Source organism: Lissotriton helveticus, chromosome 6 (assembly GCF_964261635.1).
Source record: "Lissotriton helveticus chromosome 6, aLisHel1.1, whole genome shotgun sequence".
NCBI lineage: Eukaryota > Metazoa > Chordata > Amphibia > Caudata > Salamandridae > Lissotriton > Lissotriton helveticus.
Window position 1 is genome coordinate 118,529,174 of NC_136067.1, and position 27,547 is coordinate 118,556,720.

General features: G+C 44.2%; 2 protein-coding genes across 6 annotated transcripts in view; one reads left to right on the forward strand and one right to left on the reverse strand.

The window, feature by feature from the left end:
• The window catches only part of LOC144762320 (uncharacterized), a 199,011-nt gene extending 174,368 nt beyond the window's left edge, over positions 1-24,643 (reverse strand). Inside the window, exons 1-3 of one of the 4 annotated variants that reach the window (XM_078647474.1) lie at positions 24,461-24,643; positions 11,737-11,796; positions 11,433-11,613 (exon numbers count right to left, since the gene is read on the reverse strand). In XM_078647474.1, coding sequence (XP_078503600.1) covers positions 11,433-11,582 — 150 coding nt within the window. In that variant the 5' untranslated portion in view covers positions 11,583-11,613; positions 11,737-11,796; positions 24,461-24,643. Of the gene's footprint in view, positions 1-11,432; positions 11,614-11,736; positions 11,797-23,991; positions 24,071-24,460 lie in introns of those variants that run through there. The other 3 variants (XM_078647477.1, XM_078647475.1, XM_078647476.1) reach the window with 3 other exon arrangements.
• Positions 24,644-24,829: 186 nt separating this feature from the next.
• LOC144762323 (uncharacterized) overlaps positions 24,830-27,547 on the forward strand; it is a 220,927-nt gene continuing 218,209 nt past the window's right edge. For both annotated transcript variants that reach the window (XM_078647481.1, XM_078647482.1), the window contains exon 1: positions 24,830-24,967. In XM_078647481.1, coding sequence (XP_078503607.1) covers positions 24,830-24,967 — 138 coding nt within the window. The remainder of the gene's footprint in view (positions 24,968-27,547) is intronic.

Sequence of the window (27,547 nt, forward strand, 5' to 3'; positions counted from 1 at the left end):
GAGAAGTCTGGGACCCTCAGAACCGGTGCTGCACACATTGCCTGTTTCAATTTCTCAAAGGCTTGCTGACAAGCCTCTATCCAGACTACCCGTCGAGGTTGTTTCTTGGATGTGAGCTCTGTGAGGGGCACTACAATAGTGCCATACCCCTTCACAAAGCGACGGTAGTAACCTGTGAGGCCCAGGAAAGCTCGGACCTCAGTCTGGGTCTTGGGGGGTTCCCAGGCCATGATTGCCTCAATCTTTGCCTGGAGGGGCTGCACTGTTCCCCTACCCACCAAGTGGCCTAGGTACACAACCGACCCCTGCCCAATCTGACATTTGCTGGCCTTGATTGTCAAGCTTGCTTCAGGGCCTGGAGAACAGCTTGCAAGTGACGCAAATGGTCCTCCCAACTGCTGCTGAAGATGGCAATGTCATCCAGGTAAGCAGCGGAGAAAGCCTCCATTCCAGAGAGGACCTGGTTCACCAGCTGCTGAAAAGTAGCAGGGGCGTTCTTGAGCCCAAAGGGCATCACACAGAACTGGTAGTGTCCCTCAGGTGTGGAGAAAGCTGACCTTTTCTTTGCTCCATCTGTAAGGGAAATCTGCCAGTACCCTGAAGTAAGGTCAAAGGTACTCAGGTATTGGGCAGCTCCCAGCTGGTCAATCAATTCATCCGCCCTAGGGATCGGATGAGCATCAGTCTTGGTCACTGAGTTCAGGCCCCGGTAATCCACACAGAACCTCATATCTGGAGTGGTGCCCGGTGGGGCAGCTTTTGGTACTAGAACCACCGGACTGGACCAGGGGCTACTGGAAGGTTCGATAACTCCTAGCTCCAGCATCTTGGTAACCTCACCGTGGATGCTGGCCTTCACCTTGTCTGACAGCCGGTAGGTCTTTGACTTCACTGGTGGGCTGTCTCCTGTGTCCACATCATGGGTACACAGGTGGGTTCTTCCTGGGACAAGGGAGAACAACGAGGAATACTGCTCCAATACCTGGCGGCAGTCCTCTCGCTGCTCAGGAGTTAGGGATGGGGAGAGAATCACTCCCTCCACCGACCCATCCTTCTCTTGAGACGAAAAGAGATCAGGGAGAGGCTCGCTTTCTGCTTCCTCTGCACCATCAGTCACCATCATCAAGATGGCCTCGGGCCTCTCATGGTGGGGTTTGAGGCGATTGGCATGCAGCACCCGTAGAGGCTGTCGAGGGGTCTTAAGGTCCACCAGGTAGGTGGCCTTACCCTTCTTCTCCAACACCTCAAAGGGGCCTGCCCAACGATCTTGAAAGGCACTTAGCTCTCCAGGTTCCATCACCCACACTTTCTGGCCAGGCTCCAACTCCACCGGGTGAGCGTTGTGGTCGTACCATTCTTTCATTACTGCCTGACTGGCTTCCAAGTTGTCAGAAGCTTGCTTCCACAACTTTGCCATTTGGCTCCGGAAGGCCAGCATGTAGCTAACCACATCCTGAGGAGGCTTTCTGGGAGACTTTTCCCATCCATCCTTCACCAGGCTGAGAGGTCCACGCACAGGGTGCCCGTACAACAGCTCAAAGGGGCTGAAGCCCACTCCCTTCTGCGGCACTTCTCTGTAGGAGAATAGCAAACAGGGCAGGAGGACGTCCCATTTCCTCCGCAGGCTCTCAGGCAGACTTCTTATCATGCCTTTCAAGGTCTTGTTGTCCCTCACCAGTCCTGCGCCGCCGAGGAGACACTATCGTTCAGCGCCGCCTCACAGAGTATGCGCGGGAGAAGGACCGCTGCAGTACGGCACCGCCCACCTCAGGAAGAAGAGACCTCACCAGCTTCCTGACTTGCGCAGCCGGCGGGACACTTCTCTTGGCAACCCTCTCTCCTCCACCAAGCTTTAGCAGATGGACAGAACTCTCCGATCACCAGACGGAGCCACAGTTCTTCGAGGGGGGTTAAATGCTCCCAGGCTCAGTAACGGGGTGAACTCCCTCCAGTCGTCGGAATCCGGGAACGTGGGTAAGTGAAGGGGATTACCCCTGTACAGCACCCCTAACCAACCAGTCGTTGTGGGTTTGGCAGGAGAGAGGAAACACATCAGCCCCCTTTCTTCTCATACACCACCAGGCAGAGTCCGGCAGTAACCCTCCTGTCCTGGGGTGTCAGTTATGGCAGTTAGTGACCACCATTTTGCGTGACTCTTACTTTCTAGTCAGGGACAGGCACCTAGGCCTTAGAGAAAAAAAAAAGACTATGAGGTCAGAAAGAGCATCTAACCCCTAGCCAACACCACAAACATTCAGTGGACATGAAAAGATAAAAAGGTTTGAGGGTCAAAAAGGGGACAAAATAAATAATTAAATAGGAGGGACTACCCAAAGGCAGACAGGTCTAACAGGAAGCATGTGACTTTTAAAGCCCTGTGCCTGGAACAGAAGGCTCTCCATCGACACAGCTCATGTTATCTTAGGGCTGCCTTCAACTGCTACCCTCCTAGCACACCTCGGAGATCAGCAAGACCGAGAAAGGTGATCGTTCCTAGGATCCAGAAAGTGAGAGTGGGGGCGGGGGCTTTTTAGGCAGATGAAAACTTGGTTATTTGTATAATTTCATTGTCCTGGGCAACCTTCTGGCATTATTATGCTTCCTCTTCACTAGTGTTGTCCACCTTCCCTCCGGTTCCTTACTTGCTGACAACGCTTCAGGGGCTATTGGTTTTGTGCGCGTTATAAATTCAAATTCTAGAAGAACGAGAGGACAGTGGACCTTGGACACAAAATTGCAAATCTAGCCATTTTTGCAATCTTTTGCAACATTTCAGTCAGTTGTTTTCCTGGGTAGAGCAGGAGGGCATTCCATAATCTAGAAGCTAAAATACAAGAAGGCGCTGCCCCCTTTCCGTATCCACTTAATTTGGAGAAAAAAAAAAAAGGAAAAAAAAGGGGAGGCATTTGCAGATTTAAGTGAATGGTTGGGGAAATATTTCCAGAATGTTTCCATTATTGCTTCTGGGCCCAGCTTATAGTGTGCTTTATAGGCCATACAGATCGCTTTAAAATGTGTTGAGTGCAAGGCTTTCAGAATAGGAGAGCCAGAGTCTGTTTTCTCCCTACGAGCAGTCTCGCAGAGCAATTCTGAATTCTCTGTAGCAGAGTTATCACGGTTGTCAGCAAACCCAAGTAAAGAGCATTGCAAAAATCAAGCCTTGATAGAATAGTTTCTTGAATTATCTTTTTGTGGCTTTGTTTGGGCAGAATGCAAAGAATTTTACTGAGCCTTTTTTTAAGATACTGGACACGTGATCCCAATACTTTATTCATCTGTGTCTCCAAGTACAGATTATCTATGACTCCCAGATTCTTGGTTTGTCCTGTCTGGGTAGGTCACCACATCGTCCAGTCACCATGTTAGGGTATTAGAAATTGATTGACAGCCAAAGCACAACATTTCAGTATTAACCCCTTTCAGTTGAGGGCATGTGTTTTCATCCAGTTGATCACAGCTGACAGACCACTGTATAAATCTTATGCAGTTTGTACTTCATCTACCACTGAAATTAAAATGTGGGTATCATCTGCGTAGGGCATAAGGGTGAGTCCAAAGCTCATGATTAGAGCGGTTAGAGGGAATATATGTGTTAAACAGGGTGGGACTTTAGATGGATCCTTTTGGGACGCCCCACAGCAGCAGTTTTGCCTTTAAAAGCACAGGAGGACATTTTAACTGCCTGGGATCTTTGAGATAGAAACGAGAAACAATCTATTTATTAGTCTCTAAATGTTCCTTCCGTTGTCTGTCAATTTATTTTTAAAAATCTTAAGCAATGAAAGCTAACCTTGAAATTGGTCAGTAGATGATACATTAGGATCGAGAGTAGATTTCATTAAGATAGGCGGGCGGGATTTGTGCGTTTTTCCATTGTTTAGGGCATACGGTCGAGTCAATGGGTAAATTACGAGCTTGGTGATGAACAGAGCTAGAATCTCTGTTGCTAGTTGGTAATACGGGGCATGGCATGGGACTAACAGATACCTTAACTTGATTGTTTTGATAGAGATACTCACTTCCTATATGGGCTCAAAATCTATTAATAGTGCAAATGGTGGTCACTGGGGATACACTGGTATCTACTCCACCTTTTGCTCCTTAAAGAAATGTTTCTGGATGTTATTAATTTGTCATGGTAAAAAAAAAAAAACTAAAAAAAAAAAAAACACACAGACGTGAAGGAGTCAGAGTTCTGTAGAAACCCTAAACTCAGTATTACATAGAGCTGGGAATCAAAGATCTTTTAATATTTGGAATACTTCTCAGGTGGAATTGTTAGCTTCCAAGATTCTTTGAGCAGAAATCACCTGCTTTAGCTGCTCTGCACAGTTTTTTTTAAAACAGAAATACATTTTCAATTCTGTTTTTATCTCTATTGAAATCTTCCTACTCTTAAGTAAGATGCCATGTGCGTTCTAGCTTTTAACAACGCTTTTGTGCGTGTCCGAGGAAAGGAAGGGTGTTTTCTACCGTTTACCTTTGGTGGGATTGAGTCAATAGAATCTTAGCTTTTCGATATCCAGTCGTCAACTTCAGTCACTAATTGATTTACCTCTCTATTGTGTTTCTGGCCTGGATGCTCCCCAGAGCCGTTGTGAGCACGGATTGTGTAACATTAGACCATGATCGCCCCAAGAAATCGCAATCCTTAGGCTCTCCTCTACTAGGTTGGAGGCAGTCATTTAGCTGAAAAGATACTACAGGATGATGGGACGATACTAAAGTAATAGATTTTTCAGATTTTAGTACATTACATGTGGAGAAGATAAGATCAATCATGTGACTGGTCATGTGTGGGTGAACCTACTTGTTTTAGATTTAGGGCAGTCATGGCATAATATGAATCCTTAGTGTCACTGTTTCCTATATTGTCCCACCAGATGTTAATATGCCCCAATAAGCAATAGTTATTAGAATGCAATAAATATGGCATAATGGCCTCTGCCAAGATTGTTCCAAAATTAGAGCAGTAGGTCAAAGGCCAATATAACAGCAGGCATGTGGCGAATGATTTGTCAGGACCTTTAATTAAGCAAAACAAAAAAAACACCAAGCGGAGGTTAACCTTTTTTTCAATTTGTAGAGAACTTAAATATTATAGCCTCACCCAGCTGAGACAGTGACATATGACAGTTCATGACCCATGTGGTGAATGTGTACGGTATCCCTGCTAAAGTGAGAACCAGTAACAGTGCAGTCTCCCTAGAGATGTATTTCTGTGCTGCCCTATGGATTGGCTCATAAGGAAGCAGCATCAACTGACTAAGCATTGTATTAAACTCCCATGGCACGGGGGAATTGGGGGGGTGGGGGTCTCCTACCTAGAAAGCCCCTTTTTAAAAAGTGTGAAGAGTCTTTGGGAGAATAAGAATGAGGATTCATCAATTCTCCTAAATTTAGAGATTGCTCCAAGAAAATTCTGACCGATGAGTAGCGAAGCCTGTTCTGGGCAGTTGAATCAATGTAGGCTCGAGTCCTTGATCCTAGCACCACATGTAGAAGCACTTCCTTTTAGCATTATAAAGCTTTGCTGGAGCAAGCGCTAATGATTGCATCAATCTCTCTGTAATCAGCCGGGATACTGAGATGACCAAATTCAAAGTGGTCAGCAACCAAGCTGTCAAGTTGACTGTCTTTAGATCATAGCGGAGGACCGGTCCATTGTGTCTGGAGAGGAGCTGGTTTGTGAGCTGCATCAGTGGACATCAGGACAGTCTCAACCACTGGCTGTACCAGGATGGGAATGGCTATACCAGGGCAATCTGATTCAGGGAACAGTGGTTCACCATCACCTCTCTCCTCTCCACCCTGGGAATTAGGGGGAAATGGCAGAAAGGCCTCAGACAAAAGACATTCAGCCAGTTCATGGATAAGGAATTGCTTTGGAATCTGTGTGGAGGTACCTGTGGACATAGTACTGGCATTTCTTGTTCTGAAGTGTGGCAAATAGATCCACGCCCTAAGCAGCCATATTGCCAAGTTGAGGGATTTTGGTTTGGGGTGGAAAACTTTGCCCCCCCTGCAAGGTTAGAATGTCCTGCCACATTGGAGCAGGGTCAACACTGGTTTGCAGTCGGCTGGGTCCAAACTGAGGTGGCATGGTATGCAAAATAGCGATGGACTGGTATGTGACCAGAGTAATTACTAGTGGTAGAGTTTAATTCAAGCATTCCAATAATCACTTTTTTGAATACTTTAGTGCGTGTCGCCCTAAATGAGATGGGTAGGCCCAGATATGGCTACTGTGCGCATGGTCACTGGAACCAAGCTATACCTGGCTGATGAGCTATAACTCTGGTTAAGCGGGTCCCAAGTTACAGGTCTGGTAGTTTGGGCTGGGCTGTTCCCATTAGAGGGTCAAGACTGATTTGCACATGGCTGGGTCCAAACTGAGGTGGCATGGTATGCAAAATAACGATGGACTGGGATGCGGCCAGAGTAATTACCTGTGGCCAGGGTTAATTCAAGCATTCCACCTATCACTTTTTTGTATAGTTAAATGTTGGTAACAGAACCACATTTCCCTGAACCTCTCCATCCCAGGGGGGCGAGGGCGGGAAGAGAAATCGGGTGAAAAGCTATGCACATTTCCCTAACCACTCTATTGATAAGGAATTCCCCAGCAAGTGGGAGATTGAATACCTGGAGGCGAACAAGTCTCACTGTGGGATTTCACACTTGAAGATCCGCTGTAGCACTTGAAGATTCAGTTCTTCGAGGGACATAATGTAATTTCTGCTTAGTCAGTGTGCTTCTGCGCTCTCCACTCCCTGCTCCTTTGTAATGCCCATATCCATATCTTTTATGCTAGGGTGGATAGTATGTGCTATTTTAGCCCCATACTACCATTTGTTGAGTAAGACCATGATAGTGGTATCAGTTTCCATCTGTACCACCTTCCCCCAGACTTGCGATAGGACACTGTTCCTTGCCTTCAAAGCCTTCCCGAGTGGACAGTTATGTGATTGATTGCGTGTCCAGGGCTACCATGCCCCTGACGTTCAGTCTGTTCATGTTCACTCCCCACCCCGTGTGCGATGCATCCATTGTAATGGTCATCCAGGGAGTTGGTTGCCTCAAAAAGGTCTGCTTAGTGAGATGTTTTTGCTATTCCACCATTTCATTTCATTGTGTACCTTTTCTGTTACAACCACTATATTTTCTTAACTTCCAGTTGCTCATTGCTAGTATTTCTGCAACTACTCCTGAACAGCCTCATGTGGAGCCTGAGGTTCAGTATCCATACTATGCATGATACCATCATGCCTATGAGTTTTCCGCTGTTAAAGCTCACCCCTTCTGCTAGAGGCAGACTTGTTCCATCACTGCTTGTACACTCTTCTGCAATTGGAAGGCTTTTAACTGTTAGGAGTTCAGTATGACCGCTAAGCTCTTTATGTCTCTCCGATTGGGTGGACAACTTTGATAGAGAATCAGAATTTCTGCAGCATTTACCTAGCTGTGTTTTTTCCTTGCACTGCTGGTATGAATTTGCCTCTAGGAGCTCATCATCCAGGTAGGGGTAGACGTGGATCCATCTCAACAGGTGAGCTGCTATGGCAGACAGGCATTTTATAAAGACCAATGGTGCTGATTTTATCGCAAAGCGCAGCAATTTGAACTGGTAATGGGCAGTGTCTACTACAAACCTGAGAAACTGGTTGTGTCATTTGTTCATTGGCACTTATAGGTATGCAGCCTTAAAGTCCAGTCTTATCTTGGAGTCCCCGTTTTTGACGAGCAGGATGACCTCCTGCAGCGTAGTCATGTGGAACTCATGTTCTGATGGGCCTAATGAGGGCCCTGTGGTCCAAGATGGGCTTAAATGACAGATTTGCTTGGATACTAGCAAGTATACTTGGCCCCTGAATCCACCCAGCACTCCAACCGCTCTACCACTTTCTGACTTTGGTACTTTTTCCATAGCCTTATTTAGTAGCATATCATCCAAGTCCCTTAAAAAAAAAAAAAAGGGGCAAGATGTCCTTGGTGTTTTCTCCCTTTGTTTTAAGTTGGGCGAGGATTCAACAGTTCTATGCAATATCCATGTTGCAAGATGTCGATTATCCATTTGTCGGAGATGGTGTGATGTAGTTGGCTGGGAGCATCCTCGGGACGGTATTCCTGCCCCGAATTACCCTCTGGAATGCAGGGCACCCACTAATCTTGCAGTGTCCCAATCTTTATTCATTCTCCTGAGGGAGTCATCCACTGCTGTTCCAAAGAGTTACTCTCTTGTGAATGCCACTAGAGACAGCTGCCTGCACCTTCTGCTTTGAACCAGACACTCCAGAGGGTGGTTCCCAAGCATAGTCGGACTGCGGTGTCCAAAACATCCAAGACCTACTTCAGCCAGGTGTTAGTTACGGTCTTCCCCTCCTGGACTACAGACTTCCCCTCTTCCAAAATGGTGCTGGAGAACAGGCTCCATCTCTTCCCACTGTTGGTGGGCATAACGGTTTAAGTGTGTGTTGAAATTTGAGATTCTCCATTGGACAGCCGCTGAGCAATCCATTTTCCTGCCGAACATCTTCACCAGTTAGTTTTCACTTTTGCGTGTGAACCCACAGATGCCTGTAAATTAGCCCTCTTACTGGCCGTGGAGAGGTCTGCAGTGACCCCGATGTACGAGAGGTTCTTTGTAGATTGCCTGTATTTTTTCCACACTGAGTTGCAGCTTTCAATGTGGATGGTTCCCTAAAGGCCTCCCTTCTCTGGTCTAGCACACTTGGCAACGCTGGGAGTAACTGGGAGCTCCACTGACAAGGCATCATGCTTTTACTGTCAAACCCAAAGGCTTCCAACTCGTCATCCACTGGTTTGAGTGTAGTCGGCAGCAGCAACTCCGGCAGCTTAGGTTGTTCCGCTTCTGCCTCTATCGAGACTGTTTCTTTCAAGGGTTCGATGGGAATATTTTATTCTTTCATGAAGTCTTCAAAATCTTTTTATCTCCTGAGGAGGGTGTTAATGTATCTTTCCTTCCTCTTGACTTAAGTGTACTTTCCTTACGGCGCCGACCACCAGGCCCCCTTTCAACACTGAACTTTACCCTTCTCTTGATCGGCTTATCCCTCCCATACTTGATCGCCTTTAGGACTCAATGGGCTCCTTCATCTCTTTGAACTGTTTGCCCTCTGGAGGCTTCGAAGTCAAGAACGTTTTTTCTGGAGTCTGCCCTTGCGGCTCTATCACCGAGCCCGCCCCACCCGTAGATTGTGTTTTCTGCAACAGTTTCCTCAACACCTTCCCCTTCTCAGCGTTTATCATCTTGGCGTTGGAATCCTGTTGTTGTGCCATTTCAGCATCAATGTTACTGTAGGTGACCTCTGCCCTAGGGGTATGTTTCTGCATCTGCACCACAGTACAGTGTTTCCAGCTCTGCCTTACTTTAAGGATCTTTGGCTGAAAATCAGAGCAGGCATCAATACCCTGCAACACATGGTCTCTGGGAAGGCACTAGTTGCAGACCTGGTGGTGATCCTTCTGCACCAACTTGTGATGGTATCTAGGGCAGAACCTGGACGGCATATGCTCAATATCCCTTATGCATTTTATACACCAGGCAGTCGAGGACTTTGTGGTACTGAAGGGTTACCTAACCCAATGCCTTTGGCGATCAGCTTCCACATTTGTTGGTATTCCTCCGTGTTTGGAGGTTTTCCCCAATATTTGAAAGTTTTTTTTTAAAAAGCCATAAAAATAAAGTGTTTCTTAGCAACAAAAAAAAACAAACAAAAAACAAACCCGTTCTCCAATCTGTTCTGGTGCTCGCTCCACTGCATCCAAGCCCAACGGCACAAAAAAGAATCTGAACACAGCAAAAATGCAGTGGAGCTTCCGGGGTGTACCTCTAACATCATACAGGTGGAACAAACACAAATGGTCAATGAAGCCTTCTACACCCCAAAACACACAAAAAAGAACAGACACAAATGTCGACTCAACTACTAGATGGCAGAACGCACAATATATAAATCCAAAAGATTCATACTACAAAACAAAGTTTGTATTACCTTTCTGAATTTAATAAAGCGGATGATTATACTTACTTTAATGAATAAAGTGTTTGCTGGTTTATACTGAGAAGAGCTTACACTGGACTTAATTCTGCTTAAGTGGGGAATGTTAGGAAAAATACCATTCTTGATCAAATTTTCCTTAGCATCCAAAGAAATGTTTTCGCAGAGCTCAAATTTGAACTACGGTAAAACTGGTTCAATAAAATGGGTTGCCTGGGAGGCAAAGCAGAGAGTTTTGCAGTAGATTCTCCTTGCAACAGGCAAACAGTGCACAGCCTTGAGGCTAGGAGTGGCATGGAGTTGTTGGTTCAATCTGAAAACTGCATTCTGGATTTGTTTGTTGGACTAAACACCTTGCAAGTCAGATGCATTGCCCATTGACAAACAAGATCCAACAGAACTAAGGGCGATGAAACGTGGATCGTTTAAGAAGCAAGTCAAGTGTAAAAAAAAAAAAAGTTTAAAAATCTATATAAAAATATAATATATAGAAGATCACTTCATGTTTTCATGATGTATAAAAGGTCTTTGCAGTGCGGATCTGGTTTAATAGTGTTAATGTTGCATACATACAGACACCTTCCCAACACTATTTTTACACAAGTTAAGTTTTTTTCTTCAGTACAGATTTATGGTAAAGATCAAAAATATATAGTATAGTTAATGGGACAAGATTTAACTGTAGTGGCTACAGTAATAAGAGTTGGCCAGCAAGTGTTTCACATCAAGCTGTTAGGCTCCATTAAGGCTAGCTCAGTTTTATTTAGTTTGATATCATTATAGATACGCACACCTATATCTAAATCTATGTTCTTATTTGGTAGATTGGTCCGCGTTATGGTTACGACTTCAAAAGTGACGAAACTATAAGTGTAACTAGCCTAGATCAATTCAACCATATCACCCCTATACTAAAGGAAATGCCCTGGCTCCTGGTCAACATTACCTACAAGTTCATTAAAAAAAAAAAATACAAATACTCCAACTTACCCGACCAGGAAAAGATTTGCCTTAGGTTGACAGGGAAGAACCAGGAGTCAAGTCTTTGCCAGACTCGGAGACTACAAGGTAGAAGAAAACAAAAACAGAAGGGTGGCGTTCTCCTTCTAAGCTCCCAGGATATGAAACAGCATACCCATTGGCATCAGGACTGCTTCATCTCTCCTGCAATTCTGAAACAAGTTGAAGGCTCAACCGATCAAGTGACATTATTTATATATACACTATAGGAACTCATTTGTAACCTACTCCTATGGAATGACCTTGGTTTGTACCCCTGAGACTTGACCTTTGTTCAGTGCTTTCTATCATCCCAACTTGGTTTGCACTATACAAATAGCCCAACATACATATAATTACAACAAAGCATCGCAACACAACATTTCTCTTATTAGATTTATTATTACAAACCGGTATGTGCTCTTGTTGCAAGTCTTCGAACGGTTGCTTGACCGAAACCGGTGCAAGAACATTTTTGATAATGCAAGAGTTCTTCATTGCGATGTCAGGGTAAATGATTTGAAACAGCAATCCGTTTGGAGGTGTGAAGTTGAACAGCATGATTCATTTGCATCACCTCTGGTACTCTTGCCTAAATTTAAAAAGAAAAAGTAAACATATTTTAAAGTTTTGTGCACTAAATATTCTTCACTCATTAAAGCGCATATTCAAGATAATGGGGCTAAGATTAAAATTAAATTGGAGAAATACTTGCCAGGTGACAACCAGTCTAACACCAATCTGAATAAGCCTTTCAAGAAGAGGACGTAGTGCACTGCAAATAAACAGCGGAATATGTTTGTAAATAGTGTAGTACATTTACAGAAGTAGAACATGAGACAATGCCAAACAGGCCTTGAGCGGTACAGTAACCAGGGAAGTGGTCAACTATTGGGGGGGGGTTTGTGCATACTAGAGAGATGGGGCAGGGGTTACAAATGAAAACTATTATATAAAAAAAAACACTGATATCAGCATGTCATGTTAACGATAATCACAGATGCTGGAAACGTAGGAATTATGGACGTGCTACAGCAAGTCTACCAGTACAATACTAGACCCCAGTATGGCCACTCTCCAATAGACAGAAAGACCGCGCTTTCAGGAAATAGCCTACAAAATGTATCAGGCAACTCGAGGTTCAGTATTTGATCTATCGTACTTCATTCAACCGACCTAGTGAAAGCTTCTTTCATATCACGGACAGAAAAAAGACAGATCTGACCTAGAAACTTCCTCTCCCTGAAAACCTGAAACTGCAGTCCCCTACCGACTATCCACGAAATGACAGTTCTCAGAAAGAATAATCTGCAGCTCTTTGTTAAAGAAAAGGCCTCATTGGATTTCAAAAGTTAGCCCGGTCTCTCCCCTGTTATTTCTGGATCTGTAACCCTCCAGGTACGGGAATGCAGGCAATACACTTTGCCTATTTGGGAATGGATCCTCAGCCCTCATCCAGTGCAATTCTAAACCAGGGGCATTCAAAATGGATCCCTCCCAAGTCATGGTAACTGATACTGTAAGGCAAACTTTATGGGTGAACAACCGCTCCTGTATTTGCAAAATCTTTTCGATCTTTGCATTATTTACCCTGTATATTCTTACACTGCTTTTATCAAGAGGATATTGCTTCATTCATGCTCACTAAATATTTCCCTATTTCAGACTAACTTTATTTGGCTGACGAAGCAACCATAAAAGTACACAGAAATGACAATAAAAATAAGTAAATATAGGCATCATTACTTCAGCGCAAATACTTATTTAACATGAGAACAATGATAAAACTCATAAAATCAGAACAAGGGATCAAACAGTTATCCTGGGTGCATAGTGCTGAGTAACCGCACAGCGGCTCGCAAAAAAAGAACGAACATAGGAAGCAAGACTCATCATCAGGTAGTTGTTGCAGAAATGTAAAAGCTTGGGCACACTCCCTAAAGGTCTGTGACTTCATAAAAGAAATGTTTTTTAAAAATGCGGTAAAATATATATTAATAAATTGCTGAGTGTGGAGAGACCAACAGGAGAGTCGCACTCTAACAAAGGATAGCTTCCCCCAAACAGCCTTTATTGTAGGTCAAAACAAAAAAAAAAAACAATTTAAATGAGGTGATATATATAAGTAAAGTGCGTAATTGTTTGAAGAAGAAAAAAAAAGTAAACAACGTGCTCACCGCCCACGAGTATTAAACAAGTAATTATTCTGTAAACTATATAGATACTCCAGTGCGGGTAAGCTGCAACCGTGGGTTTAGTCTCTTCTTATTTTGGTCTGTTGGCTGGGGCCTGGGCAAGTAATAACCCTTCCCTACTACCATTACTATAAGCTTACAACCCCGGAGCTGATCAGCTGTTCTTGCAGAAGCAGAGTTCTAGCAGTATCCTATGAGAGGACAGACAGTCGCCTAATTCTATGGTCTATAAAAAGCACCTAATATAGCACTATCCCGCATGTAAATAACATTCATTCTCAGAGTGTATGTTACCCCAAAAGCTTACTCTATGTTCCTAGAGTTCGGTATGACAATTTTCACCTTGACTTAAAAAAAAAACTCCACTGTCGCCATTCTTTTTTTCCTGTTAAGGCCCTCTACTTACACTCTATCTTAAGCAGGTATCCTCTCCAAGTACAGGCTATATTAAGTCATGTAAATCTTTGTCTTAACCTCTATAAAAGTATTTCTGTAAAAGGTCCATACTTCTTCTGAAAGATCACTATCAGTCCTTTTAAATTCGGACCCTGCAAACTAGAAATACCCAAGCTAGAAATGTTTATCTACTAATACCACCGATAAGATGCCTGGAAATAAACCAAACCCACCCCACTACTAAAGACACATTGACTCCTACTAATTTAATCCATCAAAGCCACTGGAGTAAATGCATGGATGGTGAGCTTGAGCGCACAAGAGTAATTCCAATATCCCTGTGATGCCCCAGTTTGTCCTGATGGGAATACTCCATGGTGTAGACGTACCAAGGAAAAATGATTATATTTGCAGTGCTTGCCTTGCGGTGGCAAAACGGGATTTGGCAAAACCACGGGGTGGGGATCCCAGAGAATACTGACAAAATAAAAAAGTGGCAAGAAGCCGTGGCCATGTACATGGGGCAGAAAAAGTGAGATATGAAGCTAGGGGATGCCCACTGAAATTTTATAAAATTCGGGGTTGGTGAAGAGATTTTTATGGGTTAGGGTTCAACCAATAAAACAGCAAGGGCAGATAGATCCGTCTGAGGAAAACTCTTGAAACACTTGAAGGGATAAATAAAAGATAGATAAGTAATGTGTTGCAACTAGTCCACGAACAAGCTGACAATATTGAATAACGAAATGCACAATGTAATTTCTGATAGGTAATGTATTGCCTTTTGCTGCACAAGAGTGGACTTTATCTACTGTATAAAGTCGAAAAAGTATTTGTATGAGGAAACCGATGTACATGTATAAACCAAAATGTAATAAAATGAAGTTAAAAAAAAGTTTTAAAAAAAGGCTAATCACAATAACCAACAATCACTGGATTACCCACTAACATTAGGTTCTGGGGTAGTATGCTAATAATAATAATAATAATAATAATATTAATAGCCTTTTATATAGCGCCTGGTTACACTAGAGAACAGTGTGTCCCCGTGCTTTATGAACAAGGACTAGGCTGATGTTAGGAAGCTGGGGGAGAATAATCAGAAGGAACAGAGAAGGGGCTCATACTTTCGGGAACAGGTGGGTTTTTAGCGAAAGATTTTTTCTGAAGGTTCCATTCTGAGCTCAGAGGGAAGAGCATTCCATTGTTTGCTGGCCAAGTATTTAAAGGATCTGCCTCCCATGCGTGCCCGGTAAATTCTGGGCACTTGGAAGAGCATACAACCTTGGGATCTTAAGAGTCGTCTGGGTTGATACTTGGTCAATAATTTTTGGAGGTATCTTGGTCCTTTTCCTTGGGCGATACGATGAGTCATACACATTGTTTTAAATGTAATGCGCTCACGTATGGGGAGCCAGTGAAGGGTGGCTAGGGCATATTTCCCTGATGACCTTCTTGATAGATTAAGTGCCAGTCGGGCAGCTGCGTTTTGGACCCATTGCAGACGCTGAAGACCTTTTTTACTCAAGCCTATATACAGTGAGTTGCTGTAATCAAGATGGGGTGTTACTAAAGCATGAATCAGGGTTTTCCTATTTGTTGCAGGAAGGGAATCCAGAGTTTTGCGTAGGATTTTAAGGATTCCGTAGCATTTGCCAGCAATCCCTCTAGTGTGGTGTTCGAGGGACAGAGTAGAATCTAATCTGACTCCTAGGTTTTTCACCTGCTCGGAAGGCTTTGGTACGGTGCCAAGTTCAGATGGCCACCATGCAGACGAGCAGATGGACGGAGTCTTCCCCAACACAAGAAGCTCCGTTTTATTTGCATTAAGGCATAGACAGTTGGTATTCATCCATCTAGCTAGGTCGCTGAGGCATGCCAAAAACCTAGCTGAGGCTTCCTCGGGTGGTCGATACAGTATCACCACTAGCTGAGTGTCATCTGCGTATGACACTATCTCGACCCCATATGTCTCAGCTATCCTAGCCAGGGGGGCCATGTACAGATTGGAAAATGTAGGGCTCAAAATTGAGCCCTGCGGCACCCCATGTCTGAGTGCTCGTACTTCCGATTTGAAAGGGGGGCAGTTGATTTGGATTGGTCTATTAGCTAAGAATGCACGCATCCATTCATGAGCCGGGCCATCAATTCCGGCTTCGCTGAGGCGTGAGATTAGTATGGGGTGGGAGACTGTGTCAAATGCCGCGCTCAGATCTAATAAAAGGAGCGCGGCTGTCATCCCCTCATCTACTCTGCCCCTTAACAGCTCCGTGGAAAAAAGAAGAGCGGATTCAGTAGAGTGGTATTTTCTAAATCCTAACTGCAAGGGGTGGAGATGGTGTCCTTCTTCTAGATGTTTTATCAGTTGGGTATTTACTATCTTTTCCACTACCTTAGCGCAGAATGGCAGGAGCGATATGGGACGATAATTGTCCAGTTGGGTTATACGGAGATTGGCCTTTTTTTTTTTTTAATAGGAATGACCTGAGCTGTTTTCTAATCTTGTGGTATGTGGCTCGTTTGAAATGATAGCTTGGCCATATGGCCTATGTGATTTACCAGTAATTGAGCCTGGTTTTTGAAGATCTTAGGGCGAGCCACATCATTAGGGGAGCCGGATTGTATGCTGCGGATGATTCTTAGCATTTCCGTATTATCTGGTACAAAGAATTGATTAAGGTGGCAGATGGCAGTGGATTCATCATTAATGGCATGATTAGTAGCCATATCATCCATTTTCTTCGGAAAGGTTTTATAGATATTCTCTACTTTTTGGACGAAGAAATCTGCTATTGCTTCGCAAGTTTCTTTAGAATGAATATCTGGGGCTGTCATCCTATCAGCTAAGGTGAGCTCTTTGTAAATGACAAAGAGTTCTTTAGTGGAATTATCGGCTGATTCAATTCTATTACTAAAGAAGTTTCTTTTGGCTATTCTCATCTTTTTATGATAATTTTTTATACTAGCTTTGTATTCGAGTTTGGCCATTTCATCATATTTATTACGCCAGATACGCTCTAGCTTTTTGCATTTTGATTTGATAACTTTTAACTCCGTATCAAACCATTGTGCCGATTTAAGACGTCTTACAGGTGTTTTAGTGGTCCAAGGTGCAGTTGCATCAAGTGCTCTTGTAAGCCAATTCTCATAATCTGTCCATGCTTCCTCTATATTTTCTTTCAGAGGAGGGCAGTCTGTTTTAAGGGCAAGTTCTAGATCAGTTTGTTTAAGTTTTCCCCATTGTCTGTGTTTAGATGTTATCTGCTTGGTATGTTGAGTTTGTTTATATTCTCCAGGGATATTGAATTTAATCAAGAAATCAGACCCCCCAAGATATAGAGGCATGCATTCGCAAATTTAGCGGCACAAATAGGGAAATTTAGCGGCATTTTTGCAGCACTTTATTTTACTCCTAATCATTCATTTTCAGCCTTAAATCAATGGAAACTGTTTTAGCAGAGTATTCCACTTTGAATAGGCAACCTGGAATATGGAACAGAGGAAGCAGCCCACAGGTGAAGGCTGTTATCCCATGGAAATGCAATTCTCCATTTGCTTTAGCTCCCGGAGCTTGCACCCCCACCCACTGCGGGGGGCTGTGTTACCCCACTTTGTCGAATTTGTAAGTGGATTAAAAATGGCAAGAACACGTAAAGGGTTAGAAAGAATAGTGGTATTAAAGAATTAAATAAAAATATAATAATTTGTAAGTGCTTTTTAAATTGTTGTGTAATTAATCATACAGAGCCCCCTCATTTTGTGTATGGAGGTAACTATTCCACTTCTACACATGATGGTACCCAACTTTCTATTTAAAAAAAATATACCTCAATTGTTTTTTAACAACACAGTAGAAACTGTTTTCCATCACTTGATAGTCTTATAATAAATGCACATGCCTGGCTTGATAGCTTACTGTTTGAAGGTGTTTCTTGGAAAAACGCCCTCAGGAGTCGAAGGAGAATGGACGGCTCTCAGTAAGCCATACATATCCTGCACAATTTCATCAAGTTGCCGAAATGCAGTTTGATACAGTACTTTGATACTTTCAGGCTCACAGTGTATATTTACCTCAAAAGTTAACAGAGGTAGCTCGTCCATTTTATGCAAGGGCACTGGAATTATTCGCGAGGTAGGCACAAATTAAGCAGGTGCATTGTCTAAATTATTCATCAACAAAAGCAAAATATGTGGCGTAATGTGTGACATTTTGTGACAGTAGTTTTGTAATTTTTACATTTTAAACACTCTCCGGGCAAAGGTGTCATCTCAATACTATCAGTTCTGCACCTAAATACTGCAGTCAGCGACTAAAAAAAGGTACGGAGTGACTGTATCTGAAGCACAGGCTGTGCCTCTCACGCCCAGCAGTAGAAAGCCTCTCCTGGTGACCTTTCCCTTTACTAGGCTCATCTACCTGCCAGACCTTCTACCTGCCCCGTCTCCTCCGTCACCCTGGGCACTACCTCCACTTCCTCCTCTGCCATCACCTTCGCTCCACCTCAGCTCCCCACCTGTCCCCACTCACTACCTCACCCCTCCTGTAGAAGCAGTATCTCTCTCTTTCACAGTCCCTTTTATTGCATCTCTCCTTCTCACTCGCCTCCTTATCTACTGGTCCCCCTCTCACACCAGGCCCGGTCTTCACAGCTCCCCTCACCAGCTCTCCTCTCCAGCACCTCCATTCACAGCTCCCCTCTCCTCTCCAGCTCTCCTCTCCTGCACCTCCCTTCACAGCTCCCCTCGCCTCTCCAGCACCTCCCTTCACAGCTCCCCTCTCCTCTACAGCACCTCCCTTCACAGCACCTCCCTTCACAGCTCCCCTCTCCTCTACAGCACCTCCCTTCACATCTCCCCTCGCCTATCCAGCACCTCTCCTCACTGGCCCCTCTACCTACAGAAAAGGAGCAGAGGATGAGAGGGGGGCCTGGGATTTCAAAGGTCACTTAAGTGAAAGCCAAAGTGACATGCCTTAAAATGTTTGACCTGCCTGCTAATTGATTAGCAGGCTTGCCACACGCACAGCCAGAGATCCGTTGCAGAGGGCAAAAGATACTGAGCTATTTTACAATAAGAAAAACCCAAGTCTCCGACGAAAACATTATTTTGCTAAGAGCTAAAAAGGGATAAAAATGGCGCTAACAGTTAACTAATTCTAAAGCACAGTGCCCTCAATCTCACTTCTGTCTTCTAAAGGTCCAACAGTGTTTTTAATAATTTCGAACATATTGCAAAATCTAGATGTGCTCAGCTTAGCATTACTTTTTCGAAGTCAGCTTACATGGTCATATGTTCATATTTGCAGAAAGAAATCTGCAATTTTATTTCATTTGAACATGGCGACTACATGTGCTTTTCCATTTCAGAAGTTCAACGAAACAAAAGCCAACATTGTGGTCTCTGTATTAATAAAATTGCATTTACTTGTGTTCCTCACGAAAAAGCCAGGCTCAAGATGTGCTGTTTTTGTAATTTTCAAGGTCCTTTGCTCGAGTCTTCCCTAGAGTCCACACATTAGATTAGTTGAACTGTTCATTGTACTTCTGTATTATATAAAGATTGTGTAATTTCCTTCATTTCCTATGCACACCTCATTTATTAAAATGTAGCAACGTATGTGTTTTAGATGTATCTTATAGAATGTATCCTATGTACTGGACTACTTATTGGTCAATGGTTCGATACATTTCCAGCCCAACCCTGTCAGACCATTAGAAGTAACTAAATGTGTGTGGCGTTGGTCTAAAGCCCTATAAAAGATGTTGTTCTTGGAATATGTGTCAGACATACTTGGGTTTCTAATCTGAGCAGAATCTGCACTAGCAGGTTCTTTGCTTTGCATCTGGGTATTGGCTTAATATAGTGACCTTATGTTAGTCCTCTCACAGATAATGATGGAGTTTTTTTCACCAAGTTATTTCATAATTAACTACATCACTTTTAAACTTTAGTAATTATCTTCCTTTATAAATAAACCCGTTAGGTTTAAGCTGGAATCCTGTCTTGCTTACGTAATTTGATTTGGACTCAGTCTTACGAAAACTCATTAGATAGTCCCATTCCTACGACCCAACCCTCTCAGTTACTTAGCGTCAATAGGTGTGCCAGAACCTGTAGCTATGAACGCCAGAGGGCAAAAGACAGCACATAAATTGTACTATGATCCTAAGCTGGGAGTACAGATCGACTCTGTAGGTGCAGCCATTTGTTAATCACTGCCTGCGCAGACAGAGTTGCAACTTGCTTTTCATATGCCAATGACAACTGAGACGGTATTCATCTGTATTGCTTTGGGAAAAAAAGACTCTTGGGGTTCACCACATCTACCTTCCCCATGTCAAATGTATCCTTCACTCTTCGCTGGATCAAAGATGAAAACGTATGCAGCAATTCCACAAAACCACACATGGCTTGATCCATTTCTTCTTTAAACTGTAAGATCGTGAAGAATGCCCCTATATCTCTAGGATGGGTTGATGCAGGAAAAACAGACTAGGTCTAGATCCACTGCAGAGACATGCAGGAATGGTCTGCCTAACCAATGATGTCACTTAAAATGACCCACTGGCCACCCAGTGTTCTACCTTCAAGCTAGGATGAACTAGTCACGCAGCAGAATAGGTAGGTATAGTGCCACTAAAGGGCTATTTTTGTTAGGTTGTTTTCAAACATCGGGTGAAGTAGGTGGAGGGCAAATCTCCTTCCTTGCCATTAATCAATACTAAAACCTTAAGTCAATCCAACTATTAGATACACTGTGATTATTCCACTGCCACCAGAGGCAGACCTCACCAGGCGCACAGGAAATAGCTCTGCATAAATGTCAGTGGATACATAGCCCACTTGGTATGTTGACGGACCACAGAGACTGGACACTGCTATTATTCCACTGCCACCAGAGGCAGACCTCACCAGGCGCACACGTAATAGCTCTGCATAAATGTCAGTGGATACATAACCCACTTGGTATGTTGACGGACCACAGAGACTGGACAAGCATCTTGCTAAGTAATAAGGTTTCTTGCTACCATAGGAAGCCACCGGTTAGATCACCCTAGCATTGAAGCCCGCTTTCCCATATGGAACCAGTACTTGCTGGGCAGTCACAGGCAAAGTCCACCACAGAGTGAACATTTCCGACCAGTATCCTGAAAGTGTCACCAGTAGCTCACCATGTCCTCCTGTAAGGTGCACATAGCCCCTACAATATCTCAATAGCACTCTAAAGCAGACAGCAACGCCTCCATGTAAGTGGCCAATAAGCATGCCCATTTGCTCTGGCCATGCCTAGATTCTCACTTAATGACATGATGGATCAGGCAAAAGACCTTTATGGCGTATTAGTGTAAAAAAAAAAAAAAAGCATGCCTTTTTTTGGTGCCCATGTTGGGTTATGCACTTGGGCTCCCCATCTAGCTGCCTGCGATGGGCATGGAATGTATTGCTCCGCTGTCTGAAGACGAGGTTCACGTTATACATATAGCTCCTGCATGAATACAACAATTACATTATCTTTCACCTCCCGGGCTTCCCTGGTTTAAACACTTAATCTGTTTACATGATTAGCACTATAGACTGTTACTTCAGAGTACACTGAATTAAATCAATATTCAGTCATATGAAGAATAACGAGAGTGAAAACGTCTTATCAGGTACAGTCCATGACATGATTGTCTGCATGGTCAATTAAAAAATAAATGTGTTTTAACAATACAGATTTCAAGAGTTCCTGGAACCAAATCTAACTAGGTTCCGATTTCAGGGCAGGCTGAGCCATGGGCTTTGAACTCCCAGGAATTTATATTTGTGCGATAAGCCCTTGAAAGACCTTTGCTAGGGGCACTCTGTAGTTGATCGGTGTAGGTTCGGAGCAGAACCGGGGTAGTGTGACTCGTGGAGTACGGCCGGAGGGGAAGGAGGGTATACAGTCCAAGGTCTTCCCGTCAATACGGGTGTCGTGGAGTCTCGTGATTAGGGTGAGGTGTGAGACTGTATCGAAGGGGAGCCGAGAGGTCCAGCAGGATCAGGGCTGCAGTTACACCCCGGTCGAGGAGGGTGCGGTTGTAGTCGGTGGCGGTGAGAAGTGCGGTCTCTGTCCTGTGACTGCTTTGACAGCAGGATTGGGAGATGTCTTGAAGTAGTTATCTTAAATGAATTCTGAGAGTTTGGCATTGATGGCCTTCTCTACGACCTTTGCTGGGAAGGGGAGCAAGGAGATGGGTCGGAAGTTTGAGGTCTGTCGGGTCGGCGGGCGGCTTTATCAGCAGGGGTTTGATCTTGGTGTGGTTCCAGTCAGTCATCCGAAAGTCTCGATGGAGCAGTTGATGGTGCGCTGGAGTTTGGGGGCAATGAAGGAGGCTGCTCTGTGAAATAGGTTATGCGGGCAGGGGTCTGATGGGGCTACAGAGTGGATGATCTTTATGGTCTTCAGTGTGTCGTCCATGGTGAGTGGGGACCAGTTGAGCAGGTAGGTTCGGGTGCAGTGTGGTTGGGTTCGGTGGCAGGGTCTTGAGCACCAAATCTGATCATGTGGAGGAAGTAGATGCTGAGTTTGTCCCAGAGTTTGAGGGAGGGAGGGATGTCCATGGTCTCACTGCTGGGCCTAGCAAACTCCTTGATGATGGCGAAGAGTTCTTTACTGTTGTGTGCGTTGAAGGCGCCATTTTCTTGTGGATTTAAGGAGGTGGTGTGGCGGCGGCAGTTTTAAAGGATGCGTGGGTTTACAGGGTTTTGGTGTTCCTCCATCTCTTCTGGGAGACAGGAAACACTGGAAGGGTCACTGGGGGGGTAGGGGGCAAGGGCAGCAGAAAGAAAAAATATATATATATATATATATATATATATATACCCGAGGGGCGTGGAGGTAGGGCGGGGTGGGAGACAGAAGCAACGGCATGATATTGCGATTGTCAATATTGTAATGTGTGTGAACAAATGTGTCAATATTGTAATGTGTGTGAACAGATGAAAATTAAAACAAATTTGATCTAAAAAAAAGATAAAATAATGAATAAAAGGCAAAAAAAAAACGCTGATTAAAAAAGGCAAGAAGCAGAATCAGAGAAAAAAGCTTAAATAAATGCAGAAAAGAGAGGGGGCAATCCAGCAGAAGAGCAGTGACGCAATACCACTAGACAACGGGGATGAAGTGCAGTCAGGAGCCTGCCGTTGGAGGAGTGCCTTAAACTCCTGACCAGGGGGTCAGCAGCAGCAGCATTGGGGTCAGCAGCTACCAGACAGAGCTGCACCGTGAAGGGAGCAATTCAACTACGAATATAGCATTAGCACAATAGAGCGGGACAAACAGGATGGAGTCAGCAGTATCTGCCAGGAGAGTATAGGGCTCTTTTTTGTCTGCAGTTTTTTTCATAATATAGCAAGAACTCTGCACTAGGGTGCTTTACTGAGCACTAGATTAAATTACACAAAGTCAATGTAAGCATTTCAGTGGTGGAGAAAGGATACAGGTGAAAGGAAGAGGTGGAACATGGATATTCCACTGGGCTGAGCCAAGACACAAGTGACAAAGTCTCATGCCAAAGGCTGAAAGAGACTAGTCAAATACAGCCCATAGTTAAATGGGGCAGACACAAAGCCCATTCCTTGTATATTAGCAATATGCTGTTTTGACAACTGTCATGTCAAAACTCCTCGACCTAAAAGTAAGAAGAAAAAAAGTAGAGTCATAAATGAGGGGATACAAACAAATCACATCAGGAGCCTTTTACTATCAACCGCTGACGTCGGGGCCTTCTTGGATACCAGTCTTTCACTCTGTAAAGTTACACCTACAGGGAACAACAAAAGTTATTCCAATGTATTAAATATGTGTTTGTTTCTTGGGAGAAGGTTTGTTTTGCTTGTTGTTATCCCCATGTTATGGTCTGCAGCACAGCGCAGCTGTCACCAGACAATTAGGGGACAACCCACAAGTGGAGTCAAGTGTACATGTTTGGATTGGACAGAATTTGTGTGCTTCCACAGACAGTGCTTGCCCTGCACACAGTTGTGATCATTTTATGTATTCAGCTGTCTAATCTTGACCTTTCAGGGCAGCACAGATGGAATTAACCTACATGGATCTAAGTCTGACTTGACAGGACAAATTTCACTCACATGCCAATAGACCTGATTCAGACATAAGACTCAAGATATTTCGTACCAAAAAAGGCTTCATTTTGGCTGTCGCTCGCCTAAAATTGCCTCTCCTTCAATATGTCACTAGGGGGAACACAGATCTACGTTTGTTTTTTGATGTCTCCCACCATCCTTTTCTAAAATGTTGGAATGTATGCACACCTGACCTTTTAACTTATACCAATATTAATCCACATTTATTCGCCTGCACACAAATACATACCTATTCCCACGATACCTACTTGTAACGTTTCACATTACCATCCAAACATCAACTGAAAGCCAGACCTATTGGCATGGCCACCGTTGGGTAAACTGCTTGGTATGAACTTGCACTTGCTTCGGGTATTTTTCAAGGAGAGATTGCGCTTGTTTTCGAATTTCAGACCCGGTAGTCGCGCGCACCTCCGAACCCCCGTCGTCATTTGTACGCAGCGCGCGGACACCGCCGGGGGGCGGCGGACACTCGATACCGCGCCACAGTCCCCACGGGACCTCCGAGCTCCTAAAATATTCCGAGTGCCTCGGCCATGTCGACACAGGAGGTCTGAAACACACCGCATCCCGCGCTTTGACGAACTAAGCCCGCTAGCGTGGAACATACTTTCACACAACAATACAGCGGCGGGAAAGAACACCGCCACGAGATGGCGCGCGTCACGCAGAACGAAGCGGCGGGTACCACAGAGTCCCCCTTGAAAGTCTGCTCACCTACTAAGATCGCCTTCACTCTAGCAATTGGAGACTCCGGCTGGCTCTGGCCTCGGTACCGTGTCGCAGGATCACTAGGAGAGACTGGCTGGGACTCGTGCCAAGCGCTCCTACGCAGCAGCAGCCTCGGGTTTAATTAAAGGGACTCATTTACGTAACGCGGAGAGCAGGTGGTGCCCCACTGACAGAAGGCGTGGGCGGGGACTTATAGTAGGAGTGTACCTCACCGTCAATGAACAGGCGACAAGAACTTCAGCAGCAAATCATAGGCCAGGCAAAACATGTCGAGCCCTGGAGCCAATGAGCAACTACCAATGCCAACTATAACCAATCGCGCGAAAGAATTCCTAAAACCAATCCAATTTGACAATGAGTCCTCATACTCAACAGAATATGTTTCTGCAAACTCCATTGGTTCAGAAGTGGTTATGTAAGGTCCGTGTGCACTGTATTGTGAGGAAAAACGTGACCTTTATTTTCTTGACAAATTCTAAATTAAGCAATGGGGTAAGTTGTGTAGATCTCTTCAAGTTTTTCCGAATAAACTAACTGTAAGTAAAAAAAAAAATTGAATAAATAGGAAAAACAACCATTTTTGTCAACGTTTTTATCTGTAACTTATTGTGACAATGGTTGATTCACAAAAGTAATATACCATTGTGTCTGACAGACCCTTCTGGTTGTGGGGGTACATAGAGTTTGTAGGTACTCAAAGAACACGAAATAACAGAGCCAACGACTGAACTGCACCTTACTATGTTTTTTCATTGTGTACCTACTATATATTCATATGGTAAAATAAATACTGAGTTTAGGAGCAGTAGTTATTTCTACACCTCTTATATACTACTTTATTGTTTGATTAATTAAATCATTACAATCCATGTAAAAAGAGAAAAGTTAAAACATTCAAACATTTTTACTGTACTGTACCCACTTGCTCAGTAAAATAAGGCAGTAACATTATTGGGTTAACGTTCTAATCAAGAGCAGGATGACCTTCACTTGGGTGCAAGCACAAGGTGGCCTTATGTGAATGAGTATATCCAACAAAAGTTAGGATCCCTTCTAAAAACAAGTAAGCCACCGAAAGTGCGACCTAGTGCAGTGGGGAGAACATGTTCGTGGACCAGTGAAAAGCCGAGGGGACTTGAACAGCTTGCGGGCTTAGTACTGTTCCATCCAACAGATCAACCATAGTTTGCTAAGTGTGTTCTGTTTGACTTGGTCTGTTTTAAGCCAATCCATGTTTAATGTAGAATTCTATAGTACAGTGAACAATAGTAGGGCGTTGGGATTACATCTTTTCCTCTGCCACACAGCTTAAAGTATCATAGTCCCTGTGGCAGGGTTCTGCTATTATCAGTGGGGCGCAAACTTCTAATGTAAGAGATTCATTCAAGATCAATTTTGTAAAGCTGAGCCAGGGGGCACCAATTTATATGTAAAGTTCAGCGTTACGGTGATCAGTAACAAAATGTTGGTGTTGCATCTTTTCCTCGGCCACACAACTTAAAATGTCATGGTCCCTTTGGCAAGGTCAAACTGTTTTCACAGGAGCACAGACTTCTAGCTTAAAAGATGAATTCAAATTCGATTTTGTAAAGCTGAGCCAGGGGACACCAAATTACAGGGAAGTTACTTAAAGGGTAATGCATTGATATGTCCAGCAGTGATTGTTTCCTCGTTTTGACACAGGACCTGGGATTTCTGGTTGAACTTGTGGGATACAAGTTATACAAAGGTTATGAAACTGATGTTTAGGGCCGTATTTTCTGGATTCAGAGCCGCAATAATGCCCTGCCTACAAGACCGGACTCCTAATCTGTTCCACTTGTGCCTCAGTTTTGATCTGTGCAGGGTCGTCGGGGCTGGGCAAAGACATACAACGTGCTCCAGAGACTCAACCGATTCCCCACAGCCCTGCACACAAGCTCATCTGATGGACGGTGCCAATGGGGTAGATGATTAAAAAACATGCAACTCTCCCAGACTAAGTGCCAGGAATCTCTGTTTTGAGTAAAAATGTTATGTACAAGCTAAATATGATGGAAGAGAGGCCACCTTTTAGGAGTTGATTACTGCCCAGGTATGCTTACGTTTGGCAAGGCATACCTTGTCGGAAGAGTAGGAATACGGTTGAGTGTGCTTCTTAATACGTAATTTGAAAGCTACATTACTTGGACCACAGGTTGCTTGCCGAGAGTTGCTGCACGCATTCGTGGAAGAACCGACTATATGACCCACCCGGGTTACTGGAGCTTGATGTCTAACCATAGCAGGAAATCGAGTTTAAGAGGCCTAGTTCTAATCGGATCAGTGTTGCAAATGCAGTCCTTTGCAGTGGAAGAACCTTTTTATAGATCTTGGTCACATGTTGGTTTAGTGTGAAGCTGAGCTTACCTAGGGAGATTTCAAGACGATGTGACAAATTAGGACCGATTTTAGCTTGCTTAACTTCCAACATTGGAACTAGGCTCGGACTTATCAGCTTTTTAGAAAGTTTAGAAAAACTAACTTGAAGAGCTATGGCTTTCATAGCGATGTCATTACGATGTTTGGCAAAAGTGCCCCTAGAATCAATGGTAATCCCCAAGTATTTATATGATTTTCCTACTGAGAGTTCAGAGTTGTTGCATGACCAGCCGCCACCTCTGTAGCGTTTCCTGCCGAATATGACCACTTGGGTGGCCGGAGACACAAAGGACAATCCCAGGTTGGTGATTGCGGCGGGCGGCGCCCGGATAGACTGCGGCTCAGTCTGGGCTCAACTAGAGACGCCGTGATTGATGGGCCGTAGACTTTAGACCTGCTGCATTGACAGGGAGGGGGTCATCCCTGTGCCGCTGAAGTGAGTGCACGGCGCCCTAACATTGCCTCATGATTACTGGGGAGAGGAGCAGTCCTTCTGCGTTCTGTGGTTGCGTCTCCCCTCCCCCAGGTGTGAGCAGTGACCCTGAGGCCCTGGACATCTTCTTGGGCAGCCGCTACATGAGGATAGCATCGTGGGACAGGGATGTGGCTCACCTGATATCCTTCTGGGGTCTCCGCTGGCACCCCTGATGTAGGTGAGTGTGGGGTGCGAGG